At 37.9% G+C, this 13,397-nt stretch overlaps 1 protein-coding gene across 14 annotated transcripts in view; it reads left to right on the top strand.

Annotated features, from left to right (window-relative positions):
• ANKS1B (ankyrin repeat and sterile alpha motif domain containing 1B) overlaps positions 1 to 13,397 on the top strand; it is a 1,063,758-nt gene that overhangs the window by 741,363 nt on the left and 308,998 nt on the right. For all 14 annotated transcript variants that reach the window (XM_027071024.2, XM_027071022.2, XM_053226641.1 and 11 more), the window contains one exon: positions 9,974 to 10,072. In XM_027071024.2, coding sequence (XP_026926825.1) covers positions 9,974 to 10,072 — 99 coding nt within the window. The remainder of the gene's footprint in view (positions 1 to 9,973; positions 10,073 to 13,397) is intronic.

The raw sequence follows: 13,397 nt of genomic DNA, 5'->3' as shown, positions 1-13,397 counted from the left end.
TTAGAATAAAATCAAAGCCCTTATCAGGGTCTGTGTTATCTATGCCCCTCCAATGTGTTATTTCCCCCTCCAATGTCCTCTTCACCCTCAATCACTAAATTTAGTCTTATTAGCCTTCTGTCTGTTCCTAGAATCTACCTGGCTCTTTTCCCACCTCAGTGCCTTTGCACCTGCTCTTCCTTCTACAATGCCTATCTAATGGCTCTTCTCACGGTTGCGTTGCTCCTTTTAATCACTCATGTGTCAATTTACATGTCACTTTCTCAGAGAGGCTTTCCTGACCATTCTTTCTAACATAAGTCTCCTTTGTAATTTTTTCTCTAACCACAACACTGTATTAATTTTCCTTAAGGCAGATTTTACTAAGCATGTACACTTGGGCAAATAATTAGCTTCTCTGTGCCTTCTTTATTTGTAAATAAGGGTAATAATTGTACCAACCACAGGGGTTGTTGTAAGCAATAAACAAAATAAAGCCCTTAATAGTTCGTGGCCTATATAAAACTTGGCTAAATAATAATTACTTGTGGGGTTTTTTTTACTTTGTTATTTTCCTGTTTTCGCCACTAGACTATAAGCTCTAAAAGCAAAGGAAGCCTATCTGCTCTGCTCTCACTGTGTCTCAGGACCTAGCCCAGTGTCTGGCACATAGTAAGTGCTCACAACGTATTAGGTGAACAAATATATGTTAAAGGCAGTCCTACATCAGTGGTTGTTTCAATTCTGGACTGGACTCCAGTAGCTCATTTCCAGTGTTCAGTAGCCTCCTCTCTGAGACTGCCAGATTAAGTAAATAAAAATATAAAATCCTAGATAAATTGGAATTTCTATGTTCTATCTGGCAACCCTACTTTCCTCACTACCACCCTCACCCTTAACAAGCAATACTTTTTCTCTTTCTCTCTCTCTCCGCCCCTGCCTTTCTCTTCCTCTTTGCTCTTCTCCTCCTAAGTTTATTTGACTGTTTCTGAATATAGCTCTCAGTATCAGGTGACCTCATCATCTTTAAATCTGGAGATATCTGCTCCTTGAGGACAACCATTTCTTTAATGGACTAATAAGTCGTCTTTATGATCAGTCTACCAGTTCCCAGAGGACTAAATTATCCACCTTCAGCATCCCAGCCTCCTTCAGCCTGGACAGGCTTCTCAGGAGACTACAACAGACTGTCTTTTCTCCAGATTCAGAACATGTTAAATTAGGGACACAAATGTCCTTTGTCCATTCCCAGACATTTTCTACCTTACTGGTTGATTTTCAGAAATCCCCCTCCCTAAATCCTGGCTTTGAAAGAGACCTAAAGAAAAGAAATGCAAACATGGCCTTTCCCAGTTGACCAGCCAGATAGTTTGACAAGGCTCTACAGAAGAGCTGAGAAATGCCAAATTGATGTCATGATGTTATTTCCCACCTACTAGCATAGTCCTGGCTCAGAACATGAGAAGTTACTTGGTGCTTTAGCCAGACTCTATCACTTATATTAACATGCTTGGCTCTAGATTACACTAAGGCAGTTGGAAGAACTAACTGCTTAACCTTTCAGAAGGTAAATAATTTATTTGAAATAAAATGTGTTGGAGAAACCATGGCAGTCAATCCCAGTGGTGTGTCAATATATATGTAAGGCTGTGGCTGAAAATAGCATCATGGGAGTTACTTCTTAGCAGTGTTACACATCCTTGACTGGAATCTCCATCTAGAAAGTGTCCTCTACTGAACATTTGGTTCCTTTTCGGTAGTGAAGGAAACATGAGTGTCACAATCCGAAAGAGTAAAACATTGATCTCAAATCCATCGTGTACTAACTGTGTGAACTTGCTAAATGGTTTCACAGCTCTGGGGGGCACCTGAGTGGCTCAATCCATTAAGTGTCTGACTTCAGCTCAGGTCATGATATGGTTTGTGAGTTCAAGCCCCACATTGGGCTCTCTGTTGTCAGCCCAGAAGCTCTTTCAGGTTTCACAGCTGTGGGACTCAGTTTCTTTGTCTGCAGTATGAAGATATTGCCTCCTGTGTTATAACTTAGAACTTAGAACTTATATTGCTTCTCGGCCTTTTGGCTAAGATCAAGTGTAGAGCTTAGAACTTACTAAGGTTCTAAATAAGGTGGACAAAGTACCTGGTACTCACTGAATGCTCAATGGCTGCTAGTTAACATTAATCATTTTAGGCACTTTTTTCCTGCTTCATACTGTGTGGCTGTGTTGGTTATACTCAGGACCAAATTCTGGTTGTTTCACCAGAGAGAAGCCTTCTTTTTAGGGCTCTGTATCACCAGTGAGAGGTCACTTGACGAGGACCCTGTTGCAAATATGACGGTGCCATGTTCCTCTTCTGTTAAGAGCAGGGTGTCCAAGCTAACCTAATTGCTGCTCATTTTTCTCTTGTGAGGCACTGGGGAATGTTCAGCATATTAGATGGAAGAACAAAACTCAGATACCTGCCAAGATTATGTACAGCCTACCCAAGGAAAAAAATTTTTTTAAACTTCACAGCTTATGATTGGAAAAGGACACAGGACAGCTGCTAACTGTTTTCATCTCTACTTTTGGCATGTTCTTCTAATAGCTCTCCTGTCACACTCAGTCTGCAATGCAGTGGGAACTAAAAGAGTAGGACTGAGGTGGCCCTCCAGCCCCATCCCACCCCCCTGCTCAAATTCAGCTATTGGGAAAGACCATTTAAAACATTTAATATCCTCCCTACCCCTTTGGGAATGGTGTAACCCAGCTAGACACCACGCTTCAAAAGAGAGAGGGAAGTTAAAGCTTTGCAGTTAGCGAGGGAACGTTTAGACAAGAAACCCCCCCAGGTCCCTGCCAACCCTGATTCCATGATTCAGTGAACAGAAAGGACTGGAGCAGAGGAGGGAAGAATAGGTCAGACAGCTTTCCAAATCCTGTTCTATAAAGAAAAAGTCATTGTTACTCAAACGTTGTGAAATCAAACGTAAACTATGTTGGAACACTTGCTTTCAAATGTGAATTTCATATGGCTCTAAAGCAAAATGCAAATGGTTTCGGTCTCGCTACATTTTTGTACTGAACCTTTTCTCTCCTAAACTAACTGCACTGGAGGTGGTACCAGATAATAGTTATAAGAAAGGCTCCCATTAGCTATGGAAGCAAGTTAACTGCCTACCTCAGAGAGCTATGGTGAGAATTAAATACAGTGATATGTCTAAGGCATAAGAACAGTGCCTGGCACAGAATAAGAACTCAGTGAGTGTGTAATTTACTCTATGCTTACACGAACTGCTATTAGTGTGAAAATCGAAAGAAGACAGTGGGTGTTCATAAGCTTTATATTTTCATATGAATGTATCTGGAAGAAAGTAAGAGCATACAAATACGTTTTGTTCACATCAGCATTTCTTCTTGTAGGACTTGTGGATTAACATCCTTAAAATTGAATAGGCTTTCTCTTGCATCTGTGAAACTTTTGACCAAGATAATACAAGTTACTGTATAAATGACTTTGAGGTATTTTATATATATGCATAATTCTAAAATCTACATGAAGACATGTCTCAAAGGAATTAGAATTGTAACTTATGGTATCATCAAACCTTGCACAATACTTTGAAAATAAATACCTGATTACTTAACTTCCTCCCCCCTCTGTCTTTCCATAGCGTCAGAACAGATGTTTCAAAGGGGATATAGGCCTGAAAGATAAAGAGGGGGAAACTGGTAGCATAAAACGCATTGTAATCACGTTCGCTGCTAAATAGTGATCCTAAAAACTAATTCTAAGGTATAAGTTATTTATTAAAATATATACCTTACATATATAAGATGCTCTCTAACTTATTGCTCAGTGATGTGACATTTACTTGAATCAATAATCCATGTGGTCTTAAGAACTTAGAAAACTCTCTTCCTAAGCTAAGAATGTGAAGATTTAGTTAAGTTTTGAGCAAGAAATTCCCTTGCAGTAGACAGAATATTTTCAAATGGAGGGCTAAGGTAGAGAGGTAAAAAATATACACTATTTTCCTCCACTGTCATTTCATTCATGTAAGAGAGGGAATTAAAATTGGAAGAAGCACGTGCGCGCACACACACACACACACACACACACTTTTAAAATTTTTAAAAATAAAATTGGAAGAAGCACATCATCCATTATCTGATCACTTATGGTACCCATATTTCTGTCTGATAAACAAAATAAAGCTTTGTTCCAACACTGATAGGGGAATTATAAATCTGGGACTTATCCCAATAGTTACCATCCTAATCATGCAGAAAAGACATGTATTGGGTTTACTTGTAAGTTGATATCAAATTGACTCAAAGCCTTTATAGAGGCTAAGAGGTAGCATTATTCCAAGAATATTATATGTGTGTCTCCATGTGTGAGTTTGCAAGATCTTACTATCATTCTATTATACAAATATTCTCTTTTGAATATTTCAGGCCATTCAAATTGTGGAGAAGAATCTAATTTAGTTAATTATATAGACCAAAAGAAATTTTCTCCAATTGACAGCATCCTCTTGATTTTTTCAGTCTTTGAGTAAAGAGAGAGAATAAATAACATCCAACTTAAGCCTATATTAAAAAGAAACAAGTTCCCTATAGTGCTTAAATATGTTTCCCTAGCATTTGTAGGCACTTATTATATATAATATGCAATGTGAAGGAAAGTTTGCTAAATCAATATGATATGATACTGAGGTTATGAAAATAAGAGGAGCTCTGAGAGAAACAAATTATTAATTTAGATATATTTGAGATGATTTCAATAAATAGCTGTTCTATTTCTTATGTAGAATTAAGAACAAAACACTGCTTTTTATTCTGTTTGGTCATCTTCTTTGCTTATCACTGCTGGAAAAAATCTAATACATAAAGTATGCTCCCCAGAGTCAGAGAAATTTCAGTTTTCAGTGCATAAAATATATTATTTTTCCTCATTACATGACTTAAGAAAGCAATAAAGACCCCCTGGATTAGATATTTCTTGTCAGTAAAAGAACAGCTATTCTAAAAACACTGCCTTGGGCCTTTGATCCTTCTATTAGGTCATTAACTAAGCAACTTTATCTACTCATTATTATTCCTTAAACGCCTTGTGCAATGTGCCTGGTAGCATGCTAACAAAATAATAAATTACTCCTCAATTGGGCTTGTCATTTTGATAGCATATATTTCTAGCCCTGTAATAAAGAAACACTAATGAAAATAGAATGGCTACTATTTTTTCTTAATGGCTGAAAAATCAGAAGAAAATTTGCTAAACGTCCTTAAATTTTATGTTCATGAACTTTGACTAAGAAGCACATCAATTATATCCTAAGGATGACTCATGAGTATTTCTGACTCCCTGTTCTGATTCCCTTGCAATCCCCATTTTTGCCCCATCTCTGTGATTCAACTATAGTTTAAATGCCTTTAATTGTGGAGAAGTACTGTCTAGTAGAATTTTCTAAGATAACAGAAAAATTCTCTGTTTGTGTTGTCCAGTATTGTAGCCACCAGCCACGTGTGGCCAATGCATTTTTTTGAAATCAGGTTTGAAAAGAATCAATTAGATATGGCAATTTAGAAGTCTTTCTTACCATTTGGCAGAGACATTCTATGGAGTTAGTGAGGGTAAAGGCTTATTGTGGTGGGTTGACAAGTAAATGGGAGATGCAGAAGTAGACACAGCACGCGTACTGGTGATGAGGAGGTAGAGAGTGCAGTATAGTAGATGGTTAAGCAGAAGACACACATAATGAAGCTCTACTCCAAAAAACATTGATCTAGCAGCCATGTGAAAAATGAATGGAGGAGGGAGAAAGCTAGAGTTTACGTTCAGCTATTATTGAGGGAAAAAAAAAGCTGGGATTTTTCTAACATTTAGTGAAGGCAGGTGATAACATGAGAATAAATTCCAGCTCCCCAGGAAGAATGGAAATGTTTATTGTCCTTGATGGCACATCTGTTACCCAAATGCAAATGAAATGGTTAGTTGCAAGATGTGAAATATTTTATTTTTCTCCAAAAAGCTGTAAGAATCCATGATATTACAAAACTAAGGTATTCTATCATTTATTTTAATAAGAAATGTTATAAATTCCTACCTAGTCCTGAGATTAATTTGTCAAGAAAAAAAGTGCATTCTTGCACTTCTCTGTAATTACTGTTGACCCTTGAACAATGCAGGGGTTCAGGGTGCTGACCTCACCCCCCACACCTGAACCGTGCAGCCAAAACTCTGCATATAATTTTTGATTGCCCCAAAGCTTAACTACTAATACCTTCTGTTGACAGGAAGCCTTAGTAATAGCATTAACAGTCAATTTACATAGATTTTGCATGTTATGTGTATCATATACTGTATTTTTATAATAAAGTAACAGAGAAAAGAAAATTTTATTAAGAAAGTCATAAGGAAAAGCCAATAGATCTGCAGTACTGTACTGTATTTGTTTTAAAAATCAAGGTTTAAATGGACCCTTGTAGTTCAAACCCATGTTGTTCAAGAGTCAACTGTACTTCTTAAAGCTATCTTTAGGTTGCAAGTTCTGAAACACTAAAATGTAATTGCAATGTAAATGTAACTTCAAATTATACAATCTATATTTATACATAAAGATACTAATCAAAAGTTGGACATGACTGAAATCATACCGCTTTAGAACTGAATGAGTATTCATTGAACTACATTTTACGGGTGAGGACCATGAGGCCTAGAAATAATACATGACTTAACCAAGTTTACCCAAACAAGATTTAGATCCAGATCTTCAGATTCCAAGCCTACTGGTGTTTCAAAAAAAAAAAAAAAAAAAAAAAAAAAAGACTGGCTAGATGATGCACAGGATATTTCTGGTATCTCTATATATTACAATAAGAGAGAAAATAGAAAATTTCTAACAGCATGCCTCATTGGGGACAGTGAATCCTTTTCTTTATGTTTCCAAAATTAGTACCATTTCCCCTTGGGCACATTCTCACCATTTGCACTGTGCTTCCCAAATTTTCACTCATTTTTCAAAAGTGTTTGGTAATTATTCCATATGCTAGGAAATTTGCCCCAAAGAGATGTCTAACTTCCCTACAATTTTTCAAAAAGGTTCTTCCTACTGAAGATAGAGAAAACAGTATATTGGTAGTTTAGAAGAACAGTGGTTTTAAGGATTTAATTCTTCAAATAATTTCAGTATTCAAACACTAAAAACAAATTCTCAGGATTACCTATAGATACTAGGTATCTATATTTACTGAAACAGAAGACACAGACAGAAGACAAACACAAGACACATCAGAATTCTGGTCTGTTTTGTGTATGCACAAAGAAACCAGTACATTTCGTATGAGCTGAAGTTGTAGGCTGGTAATTTAGCCCATGGAAAACCTGGTAGTGATCTAACACATAGATGGACAATGTTTTTTGTTTCTTATTTTTTGTCTTCTGTTTTTGTTTTTGTTTTTTTTTTTTCAACGTTTATTTATTTTTGGGACAGAGAGAGACAGAGCATGAACGGGGAAGGGGCAGAGAGAGAGGGAGACACAGAATCGGAAACAGGCTCCAGGCTCTGAGCCATCAGCCCAGAGCCTGACGCGGGGCTCGAACTCATGGACGGCGAGATCGTGAACTGGTTGAAGTCGGACGCTTAACCGACTGCGCCACCCAGCGCCCCTGTTTTTGTTTTTTAAGATCCTTTTAACTCCTTTTGGAAAACCCTTTAGAGACTAAAAGTCAAATATAGAGTGGTATCATATATCCTACTCATGACATGCTAGTCCATTTCTGAAAATAAAAACACTTTCTCAAAATGAAGCCATTTATATTCTTAGCCATGCTCTATTGTGTGCACAGAGTAATTTCTTGAGAGCAATGTTTCCTGTGGCATTTTGCCAAGACTGGCTTTATTTGTTTTTCATTAGGCTTTTCATTATCATGCTGCTATATACCTGGCTCGTTCTGCTTCCTCTGAGAAGGCCAGGATAGCTTAAGCATAGGAATGATACCATGAGTAGGTGGAATGTTTGTGTCCAGTGAATGCCCACTTTAAATCTCTAACTATGGTACCATTCTTACAGCTTTAATCTTTCTAAGAACAATCAATTATCCATTATAATGTAGTATGATATTAAATTGTTTATATCCATCTGTTCTGTCCCTGTACAGAGAAAGATATTAGTCTCACTTTGTACCACACTAGACTGGCCCATCCTCTTTTATTATCTCAGGAAAAGGCATCATGATCCACCCCCACTGCCCAAGACTAGAACTAATGTGTGTCCTGCGTTTCTCCATCATTCAATATATTCAGTCACTGAATCAAGCTTCTTGATAGTTTTCAAACCCACCCATTTCTTTCTATCTCCCATGGTCACCACCTTGGTCTAAGCCCACATTGTCTCTAGAACAACCACAATAGCCTCCCAAGAGTCTCCATGCTCTCAGGATTGCCCTTTCCAATTCACTCTCTTTTGCTTTAACTGTCTATCAGCACCACCGCTCTCCATAAATATGTGTTCTGTAATTTCTACTCACAAGTGTTTTTGTGTTACACATTAGTAGGACAGTTTGATTTGTTCAGAAGAGGAGTGATCCAGTTCTGAGCTTCTCTACAGACCTCTCAATTTAAAGGAAAACTCTAGCTTACAAACTACAAAAGACTAAAATCTTTAGGTACAAAATAAGCAATTTATAAATTTTTGTATTAGAATATTAATCAAAGGCCTAAAAAATCATTGAAATCAGAGAATTTCAGGATTAGGTTGGTCCTTGGAGACCCTGTAGCTCAACTTTGTCATTTTATAGGTAAGGAAACAGAGGCCCAGCCACAGAATCTAAAATTGATCTTTCCAAATTTGAAATATCATCATGTAACTCCTCTTCTTAAAATTTGTCCATGGCTTCCTGTTACGGTCAGGATGAAGTCTGAATTCCTCAGCCTGGTGTACAATGTCTGAACAGTCTGCTTTGGCTTACCTTTCCAGCCTTACCTTTTGTTCCTCTCTCCAACTCAGCCAAGAAGCCAGTGCTTCCAAATGTGCTGTGTTCTTTCTCACCCATAGGACATTGCACATAATTCCACTTTTGTCCTTCCTCTTTTCAGTGCTAGGTCCTAACCAGGCTTCAGTCATGATCTCCAACTGAAAACACATCCCGGATCCCTTCAGGGCCCCCAAGCACATGCTACCACCATAGCATATTCACAGCATCTTAACTGAGTTTGAAAATCTGTTTCCATACCTGGAATGGAAAGAATAAAGACAGGGGCCTGCAAATTATTCATTGTTGTATCACCATATCTTGATCAGAGATGTCTGGCATTCAGTGTTTTAAGATTAATTATTAATTTTCACTTTTAACCTGCCTAGTATGCTATAATTTTTAATCAGTTTTCTTCTCAAAAACTATTTTAAAAATTGTTTTTATTATTTATATATTTTTTGAGACACAGAGAGCACATGCACAAGTGGGGAAGGGGCAGAGAAAGGGGGATAGAGGATCTGAAGCAGGCTCTGCACCCACAGCGGACAACCCAATGTGGGGCTCAAACTCACAAACTGCAAGATCATGACGTGGGCCAAAGTCGGACACTTAATCAACTGAGCCACCCAGGCGCCCCTCAAAATCTATTTTTAGGGGAAGACAAAACTGATTCATTCATATCAACATATAGGCAGATCACTGATGATCCTAAACAGCAGCTCTTCCTAGAAGCATTTACATTCTTCCAGGAACAGAGTTTGAAGCCACAGGAATGAATCCCCAATACAGATAACCCAACCATAAATAGTAAGTCATGAGAGCATTTCTGGGGGGAAGGAAGCTTTCCCAGAACCTTCAACTCAGTCACATAGGTGACCTCTTACTTGCCCTCACCCTCACTGAAGAATGACTGTTTTGTATGTAGAAATCAGATCACTTGTTGGTTATTTTTCTCTGCATTAAATAAATCATTATTTACCCATAGTAAAAATGCCTGAATTAACTTGTAACATTTCTGGCTTTGTTTCAGGGAAGTAATGTTATGGAAGATCAGGATTTATTGGAAATTGGAATCCTTAATTCTGGGCACAGACAAAGAATTCTACAGGCAATCCAGCTCCTTCCAAAGGTAAGCAATGCTTTCTTACCCTGGCCCTATGTACAGCAGTTTTGAGTCCAGATGTGCAAGGGTTATTAGTACTTAGGACAACATTTCTACATTTTGATGCAACTCCCAAAAGCAGTTCTTATTAGGTCCAGCCAAACATTCAGACTCACAAGACTACTATGGGCCATGCTTGGCTTTAGGTTTACCAGAAGGATGTCACAGAGGAAACTCCACTGACCATCAGGGTACCTTCAGAGTTTCTCTTCAGTGAGAGTCCTTTATATTGGTACAAACATCAGCACAGGCCTCTCAGGTGACAGCTCAGGTACAAGAAGACAAGATCAATATTGGATGAGTGTGAGAATGGTCCTGGATTTGAAGTGTCATGTCCCATAAGAGGCAATATCTCTTGTACAATTCTGTAAACTTAGCCTCCAGGGGCAAGGAATCCACCTAATTATAAGCGTCATCACTCAAGAAAGACCAAAGTATCACATCCCCATCAGGTATTTATAGTTCATGTATAAATCCTCCCAGTCAAGATGCAATTTGCCAACCAAGGTGGCATTTTAACTGTAAGCACTGTTACCTAGCAACAGAGTTGACCTTCTGTTTCCAGATAAGGTTTCATAGGAGCCTAAAGCAAGAGGTAGGATCCTAGCACTGGTCTGCAAGATATGTAGGACTTTAACTGATAAGGAAAGGGAAAACGTTTCAGGGGTCAGCAGAAATCATATAAATATAAATATAAATTGCAAGGAGTATTAGGGGAATGGCAATACTGTGTGATTTAAAATGCAATGGGATTTGCACAACAATGTGAATGTCTTCAATCATTGCCACTAAATTGTACACTTAAAAATGGTTAAGGGGGTAAATTTTATGTTTTATTATTTCACCACAGTTTAATAATTTTTAGAAAAATAAAAAAATCCAGTGTAATTAAAACAATTAGAGAGTAGAGAGTATAGTCAGAGATAAAGCAGTAAAAGTAGGTTGGGTTAGTTTGTGTCAGGCTAAGGAATTTGAAATTTGTTCTGTAGATACTAGGGAACAGACATGACTGGACTGCTTTAGGCCAGTCAATTTGGGAGGCAGTATACAACAGGAATTAGAAGGAGGAAAAGTTGAAGTTGGGTCAACCAGCTGGGAAAAGATTCAGGGGGCAAGACTGAAAGCAGATGAGCAGTAATACTTACACCTAGATATGAAAACTTATATACTTTGTATTCTCCTCTGCTCTTTTCCTTCCTAATGAGGCTATAATTTCTCAGAATGAGAAAGATAAATATTAACCACTGTTTCTAAGGAAGTGATCTGATGAAATTTGCCAACTGACAGTGAACTGAGTTTCTACTGATAGAAAGTTAACACTTTTGCAAATTCAAGGAGAGTTAAGCATACAAAGGAGTTGCATCATACAATATTCTACAGTAAAAGGAAAACAATAAAGCGACCTTAGAACTAATTCCAGAAGTAATTCTTATAAGCGTATTGTTCACCTCACTACTTTTGTATCTTAAAATATTACTTGCTCAGCAAGTTGCTCCTCATTGTCTACAAGGACTTCGGCACTACTGTATCCCCAACACTCAGTCCAGTGTGCAGTGCATCATAGGCACTCAATAAACTAAGTGACTACCCCCTTGTCACAATGCTACCCATCATTTAAAGTTCAGTTCAAGTAGCTCCATATCACTTCCTTTGTGAAACTTCCCCTAAAAGGGAACCACTCCTCTCACATTGGTAATTATCACCCTAGTCCAAACCAACCACCTCTAACTGGACTAGCATGATGGGTTCTAATCTATCATCTCTAAGTTAGACTACTGGAGTCAATTTCTCATTGGTTCTCTCTAGCTTGGATAATTAATTCATAGACACCTAATCTCTGTACTAGTTACCTTTCTTATGACTCTACATTTGAATTTCCACACAGCATCCAGAATGATCCTTCTCCTTCTCAAATGTAAATCAGATCATGCCACACCCTGTTTAAAATATCCAATGGATTCCCTTCTCACTTAGAATAAAATCCTTATCGTAGCCTACAGAAGTCAATAGGATCTGGCCCGTTCCCACCTCTATGACCTCATCTCTCACTCTCCTATTTCCCTAAACTCTAGTTATGTGGCTTCTTCTTGTTCCAGAATATACCAAGCTCATTTTTGCCTCAAGCCCTTTCCATACTGGTCTCTGTCTGGAAAGCCTTTTATTCAGATTTTCACACTTGCTCCTATACATCATCAAACCTCTGTTGGGCTACGATCTCCTCACGGAGGCTTTCAGACCTCAAAGTCACACTCCTCACATACTATCACTGTCCTTCCCATTGCCCTGCATTAGTTTCTCCATGGCACCTATGGCTATCCAAAGTTACATTATTTATTTGTTTGTTTTTTCCTTATTTTTCATCTCTCTCCCAAAATTCAGGACCCATGAGCTTAGGGACCTTGACTATCTTGTTCCCTTCTATATACCCAGCCCTAGAACAGTGCCAATAACATCTAGGTGGTCAAAAAAACAAAAAAAAATGTTTGTAGAAGGCAGGAAAACACTGCTGTCTCTTTCCTCGGATATTCGATAGCTCTATGCCTGTCCTGAAGGTACTAATAACACTCTACCACTTCTGACGTTAGAAACATCCTGAAGGCAGAGACAGTGTCGCATCCATCCGTGAATTTCCCAGTGTTCTTAGCCCAATACATGTGCATTAGCAGAGTGAAAGAATGAGTGACTGACTGAATGAATATATTCCTCATGGTATTCAAATATACATTTTTTCAAATCAGTGTGCTCAATAAGATATATCTGTAATAGTGTACAGGCCATTTGATAATGAGAAACAGAAGAACCTGAACTCAGAATTATTTGGAGAATAAATGGAGTGTTTATTTTTAAGACAGAATATCATTCCCATTAGAGAAAACAATGTAACCGAAACAATACAAAATTAAGCTTTTATCAAGAGGCTGATGCAAAAGTGCTTACCATGCACCCAAATGAGTAGAGAATATATAAAAACATCCACACACGTGTTCAGCAGCACAAACAGAATGTTATAATGCTACAAATTGATGCTTTGCCTTCTTAGGTAATGAGCCCAATCTTCAGATGGTTAATAGTGTAATTTTACTGCCAGCACATTCATTTGCATTCACTCTAACTTTGCGCTGCTGCAAAAGGGACACAATGTCTCTTTGTTGTGTTTATGCAATTTTAGTGTTCAGAGTATCTGTTCTTCATCTGTCACGAAAAATATTCCATGATTGCTACCTGAAATCCTTTAATTAACATATTGTGTTTTGGAATCCGTGAGATTGTTCCTAAACAGAGAAAAGGTGGT

Source organism: Acinonyx jubatus, chromosome B4 (genome assembly GCF_027475565.1).
Source record: "Acinonyx jubatus isolate Ajub_Pintada_27869175 chromosome B4, VMU_Ajub_asm_v1.0, whole genome shotgun sequence".
Taxonomy (NCBI): domain Eukaryota; kingdom Metazoa; phylum Chordata; class Mammalia; order Carnivora; family Felidae; genus Acinonyx; species Acinonyx jubatus.
The sequence above is the reverse complement of the archived record's forward strand: the minus strand, read 5'-3'. Positions and strand labels throughout refer to the sequence as shown.